Source organism: Pholcus phalangioides, unplaced genomic scaffold (assembly GCF_987345545.1).
Source record: "Pholcus phalangioides strain wild (caught in Gottingen) unplaced genomic scaffold, Ppha-v1.0 ptg000016l_1, whole genome shotgun sequence".
Lineage (NCBI taxonomy): Eukaryota > Metazoa > Arthropoda > Arachnida > Araneae > Pholcidae > Pholcus > Pholcus phalangioides.
The window spans coordinates 11552501-11559332 of record NW_028301609.1 but is presented as its reverse complement, the minus strand read 5'-3'; the positions used below and the strand labels follow the sequence as shown (position 1 = coordinate 11559332).

Sequence of the window (6832 nt, the reverse complement as noted above, 5' to 3'; positions counted from 1 at the left end):
ATTCAGGCATGAGGGAAATAAACCATCCCACACAGAGACTCTGTCTCCCTCTTTCTTTAGACCAGTCGTTCTTAACCAATGATACATTCCACCCGTATATTGCTTTTGGGTTGCGAAAACGAATATTTTCTTTGATATCAGATATTGATTTCATCAATAATTATTATTAGAGCCCGGAAGTTGAGCAAGAATGTCATAAATACCTTTTTGTTTGCTTACTTTCAAACATTTTCTAAAAAAAATGACTTTTTTGAAAAAATGCAAAAAAATACATTTTTCTTGCCATAAATTCCCACTTCGATATTGTTTTACGTTGATTCGTGAAATTTAGAGGCCATATGTTGTAGAAATTAGATGTTTTTAGCATTGATTTTTGTTCTTAAATTTGAACAATTATTTAAAAGTGACTCGTCGATTGCCCTCCAGATGGAAGGGTTTGAAATTTTAAGAGCATTCCTGATTGCCCTCAGTCTGATTCTCTTCATTGTAAGTGATGGAATGGATGGGGAGGGGGGGGGGATTTTGAAAGTTCTCTAACATGTCACTTAAGTAACCAGTAATCGGTGGTTAACGTCCGAGTAGCGTGGTGGTGGTAAGATGCTCGTCTACCACCGTGAAGGATGCTGTCACGGTCCCGGGTTCGAACCCAAGGGAGGATATAGGTAAGATATTTACCCAAACGAACTCGAGGCGACCACCGATAGACGGCACCTTCACTTCCAACGCACCTCACTAATGGCAGTAAATTGCAATATAGCGATATGGCCAGAGTTGGTGTTTGGTGAAGTAGTAATCATATGTAAAAAGTATGAGCGATTTGTTCAAGAAATTGAAAGAGCGATCAAAAATTTGCCGAATTGCCGGAAAGAAAAGGAAGTTTTTACTAGCACCTCTGCTGTTGAATTACTGTTTTAGTTTAACAGCAGAGGGTGTTAGTGTAAAAAACTTCCTTTTCTTTCAGACTAATCATATCATAGACATATGTTTATTTCTTCTTTTGAAAAAAAATATGTGTTTACAGCAATATAATTTTGATAAAGTTAATCTTAGTCAAAATCAATTTTTCAGAATTCTGTGAGTAATCACATATGAATTAATAAAATTTTTACTTTTCATTTTGGCCAGTTGACAAAATTTGTTTCATTTGGAGTCAATTAAAGTTTCGATTTTATGCGCGTGTGAATAAATTAGTTTTGTTTTTTAGCGACATCTATCTTTGATTCTCAATATTACTTTCTACCGTTTACCCATATATAAATTTCGGTCTCATATTTTTTCACTTCCTATCGTGATTTTTTTTCAATCCGAGAAATTAGTTTTTCAATAATCTATAGAATAAGTGATTATTATGATGAGTTATAAAATAATCGGATACAAAGAAATATCGGTTAATACGATATTGCTTCTGCTTTAATGAGCCTGCGAAATTATTAAAATAATGTTGAAATACATGATAGTTATTTTTTTGTAATACACTCAAATGGAGAAAACAATATAACTTTTTCTAAGTCGGTTATTGAACGCCGCAACACGTTATTTATTACAAAATAACAATTGACCCTAATTTCTTATTTTAATTCATATTTTAATGTAGAATGGAATAAATACCTAGCTGGTCTTGAAACCTTTAAAGGGCAAAAAAGACTAAGGCACACGTTTTAACATTTTTGTTGCCTTACAAGGTATATAAGATCATGTAATTGTATAAATTTTATGAATATCATTGATATTATGCAAATCATCGGGTGTCAATTATTATTTAACTGCCCGTTAAGTGCAACAGCGAGTGTGAGCGATGTTATAATTATTCACCGCTTTATATCTCCATATGGAAAAATCAAGTAAATCAAACAAAATTTTATTTAAAATCCAAGTGTCGTGTGAAATTAATTTATTCTTTGGTATAAAACATTAAAAAAAAAGCACAAATAATTAGTGAATATCAGACTTAAAAGCTGAGAAAAGGAGCAAAGCAAATTTTACATAAAACCACACATTTCCTACAAATCATATTGATCCTTTTTTTTCTTTGGCCTTTATGCTGCAGAATGCACAGCTCCTGTATACGAATTGGTATATGTGACCATACATCCGGAAAAAGCAATTTATTTTCGATCACAGGCCGCCCATCAGGATCATTTCCCTTTTTACCAACTCCATGTAAGGGTACGTAACCAGCTCGTGTTCTGTTGCAAAATTTGCTTATCAATTCATTTGCTGAAAATTCAACTGAAATGTAAGTGACTTATGGGTTTCTAACGGGTATAGGTTATGAATGCACTTGTTTTCTGTTTCATCTTCTCTTTATATAGGAGCCTAATTTGCTTAATACTTGCAGGCTCCTGCATAGGGCAGGTAACTTTATGAGGATCTAGAATCTATGAATGCAACGATGAAGGAATTACTACCTATAACATCTTTGCCGTAGCAATGGACAAAACAAAGAGCACAATTGATAAGGCTTATACATTCAATAATTCGGAAACGACAAAACATTCATGAATTATCACTCATCGGTGACTAAAAAACAACAGAAGAAAAATTATGAATGCAGAATTAAAACTGCCATTTTTTTCTCTTTTGAGCAAGATTTTTGACGTCATCGAGAAATTTTTAATACCAAATTATACATTGAATTACAATGAAACTGGTTAGATACCTTTTAACTAAGTCACTGCTTTTTTAATGAGGAAAATTTGAACGCGAACTCCACAGAACAACGATATTCAGCGAAGGGCCGCTACCCAGTGAACCACTGGAATACATGTACTTCCCACTTTCATTAAAAAAACATTCATTAACGGCAGGAAATGAATCTCATATGAATGAAATGCTTACATCTATATGAACAACAACCCGCTCTTCATATAACTTCACAAGAAAAAAGAATAAATTGCAATAATTAATTTAATTTTTATAGTAATGGGAAATTATTTTCTCACAGACCTATAGAGGGTTCGTGAGGAACCAGGTTCGAACCCCGTTTGCGGCACAGTTGCGGTGGTCGGCTGAAGTTGGTTTACAGCCGTTACCCAAATTCGAGGTAAACGTTAGCGGGTCTCCAATTTGAAAAAAAAAAAATGTCTACGCAGAAACAGGCAGACGTTTAAAACATTACTTACATTACATGAAGATTAAGGAGTTCACCATTTTCACGTCAAAATATGGTAGACAGGTAGCAACATCAGTATAACACAGAACGTAGATAATTTCAACAATACATATATGTTACGTCCACGCATACACACACACACGCGTTCGACGAGTACCGATTGTTATGAATTCCCGAGAGGATTGTATACGAGATGCATATACGATATTGTAGTAGCACATCTTATTACATTATACATATGCGGTATTAGAATTATGTAGCTGATATAAAGGCTTAGCTTAGTATTTGTGTAAGTATGTTCTTGTTTAACATGAAAGTTGCGTAATCTAAAGCAATCGTGACAAAGACACGGGAACCATGAACACCATCAACGATTTGCCCCCGGAGATTCTCGTCCACATCTTTTCGTTCTACATCAAATCCCAGAGGCATCGATGCTTCTTAAAGAACATACCACTGGTCTGCAAAAGATGGAGAGACATCCATTCGACTCCTTCGCTGTGGGTGGATGTTACGTCGACCAATCAGAGATGGACTTGGAGTGAATTCAAGCTGTTGGGTGAAAAGGGTTTACTCTCATCTGCTCGAAGCCTCAACATCGGTAGCTACGGCCGTTTCCGTGATGCACCAAATTTTGTTCAGCTGATTCGATATTTCCCCAACCTGATTGAACTGGAAGTTTCCGAACTTTTTCTGACGAAAGTTTCGATGGAGGCAATAGCAAAACATTGCCCAAATATCCAAAGCTTGGAATTGGAGCCTTCTACAGACAAAAGGCCATATTTGGTTAATGAGTTTTTGAAGACTGGTGGACAGAAATTGAAGAAATTGTATCTGGACAACTATCTCTTCAGAGCGGACAAAAATCTGGTTTCGAGGATCGCTCAGCACTGCCACTCATTAGAAGAGCTGCAGATCTACGAATTCTGTTTGGACTCTTCACAAGTTCGTTTCCCAGTAGACGAACTCATGGTTGGTTGTCCGAAATTGCGAAAGCTGATAATAAGCAACTGTGACGTAGTTGTGTCGGAATCGAAAAATCTCGCCGGATTCGAAGAACTGAGCTTATTTAACGCTCATGAAACTGATTTTGGTGGACTGGACTTGTGCCCCATATTGAAAAACTCAAAATGTCTAAAAAATCTGATTTTGAGCAGATGTTCGAATCTGCGACTTGATAACATGTCGGAAATTCCGTTAAAGAGAATCGATGTCTTGATAATCTGTAGTCTCAGAACTGATGATGTGAAGTTTGTGAGGAAAGCAGTGGGCAAGTGGAAACGTACTCTGACAACGCTTTGGCTGGAAAGTGAGTTCAATGATCTGACTGGGATTTTGGAAGCTTATTTAGATGAAAATCTCGATCCAAAGCTTTCATATTTAGACATTCTGGCGGGAAAAGTAAACGAGCATGTCTTAGTGAAACTCATGCGAAAGTCTAAGAATCTCGTAAATGTTTATTGTATGACCGACGGCAAGTATGATCTATCTTTGACTGATCGTAAGGCTGTAGAAGATTTCTGTTCACGTATCGAGAATCAAGAAACAAATGAAGCATGAATATGAATATAAATCGTTTTTTTTTCGCATATTACTATTACTTAATGAATATACAGATTCGTTTCTTTTCGGATGTTACTCATCTCTACAGATGTTACTATTACTATTCATTTGACTGCGTATGGTTTGGTTCACAGCGCATGTGTGTGTTTTTTCTTGACTATTCAATATTACAGCCAATATTCTGAATCTTTTCGTTAGGGTGTGATTTGGGAAACTTGAATAATATACTCTCGTCATTCTATTCTTCTTCAAGAGATAAATAAATATTTTCCAGGAAATGGTGTGCTATGCAACAACCATTATTTCACTCCCGTTCCTAAATACGAGACCTGCATTTTATTTAATCAGGAGTTTCCTTTCTGAAAAGAATTGAAAGCTATAAAAATGATTGTTCACAAGCTTTAATGTATCCGCCCACGTTCAATAGCATTTTTCTGTAAAATGGCTCTGAAATGAAATTCACTGATGTTTTTTGATAGAAAGTGTCTCAAAATAGTGTTTAGGTGAAAGTGTCTCAAAATAGTGTTTAGGTGAAAGTGTCTCAAAATAGTGTTTAGGTGAAAGTGTCTCAAAATAGTGTTTAGGTGAAAGTGTCTCAAAATAGTGTTTAGGTGAAAGTGTCTCAAAATAGTGTTTAGGTGAAAGTGTCTCAAAAATCTTTTGAGCTACATATGTCACTTCCATGTCAAATTTCAAGCAAAATTCGTGTAATATTAGAAACATGATTGTTAAAATTTTCCATGAATGGAGTGTTTTGTTATTTTCACTGTACATTGAGAGAGTAATGGTGCAAGTTATGAATCAAAATGTAGAGGATTGTATGGTATGCTCGTACGTTGCATTCAAATCTATTAATGAAGTTGTGGATCTTTTAAAATTTCATTCTACGTATCGTCTATAAAGCACTGTAATCACGCATATATGTGATAGACCTGAGATTTCAGTTCATAAAGTCAAAAATTAATTGCAGAATATTATATTAAAATTTCGTATTGATAAAATGAATAGATTTTTAGAAGTCATGTTTCAAACTCAAGTAAAATGTCAAACATAACATTCTTCGTAAAACACGTTTGCAGTTTTCCCTCACGTATTTCTTGTATGTCAAAACTCAACACTAATGTGAACGTAACTTCAATTCTAAGCATCATATAAACAAAACAAATCTTGTTTTGGAATTACAACAAGCAGGGCTTTCACAAGAATTAACAAAATAAATATCGATATTTTCTGCCAAAATGACGTTTTCAACGTAATCGGATAACTAAGTGGACAAACGTAGACCTTTCATAGTCCACGTATGATGTCTTTCGTTGACCATCAGAGATCTTTAGTGAAACTGGACATTTAGCAGAGGTATTAAGACAACTTTTCTTTTCTGTGTATAGCACAAGATTGATATTTTCGAGAATCTTATTTCGAGAAAAAAAAAAAAACTCATTAAATCTCTACTTTTATCAGCTTCATACTTGCTGGAGCTGACACTTTACCCGAATTATTCATGAAACACTCGAGCCTAATGGAGTTTTCACGAACCTTTTTTCTAAGAATTGGATACTGAGAGATTATGTTTTCTCAGAAGACTCTGATGCATTACCCTGTCATGGACACAGTAGCACCGATACTTCTGTAATCGGTTAAGGCTCTTTTGTTTGATGAAATGTCTCGTGATGATGAATTGAAATCGATTGGATACGTATGTCCCGTCCGAGAGAGTTCTCTATAATAATGGAAGATACCTCTTAGTAACACGTGAATAAAGATATTTTTTTACGAGATTTCACGTTTATTTGCCTTTTTTTGTGTGTTTTCTGATATAACGCCGATTTATAAGATATTTACTAACATTATTATGAATATTCGATTCGTATTTTTACTGGCACTCTCAGATAAATTCGAAAGGAGTTGTTATTGAAAATGACTGCGATAAAATGCTAGGAGGAATGGCAAATGACAATGGTTCTCAACCTTTTAGATTACAAGAAAGAATCTTAAGTTTCCAAATATGTCACTAAATGACGCTGTTATTGTTCTCAGCAAGTTGAGATTACTATAAAGCTACACTAACAAGAGCATGATTTTGTTTCTATGTTGCTGAGATTTCCAGATTTCATCAAAAATTCCTGAATCTGTCACCAGGTAGTGTTTTATCCCATC

General features: G+C 34.9%; 1 protein-coding gene across 1 annotated transcript; it reads left to right on the top strand.

Moving 5' to 3' along the window:
- The first annotated feature begins 3469 nt into the window (after positions 1-3469).
- On the top strand, positions 3470-4672 carry LOC149075047 (F-box/LRR-repeat protein 6-like). The gene has a single exon (XM_089245999.1). It carries the CDS (start codon positions 3470-3472, stop codon positions 4670-4672), a length of 1203 nt encoding a protein of 400 aa, XP_089102125.1.
- The last annotated feature ends 2160 nt before the right edge of the window (positions 4673-6832 follow it).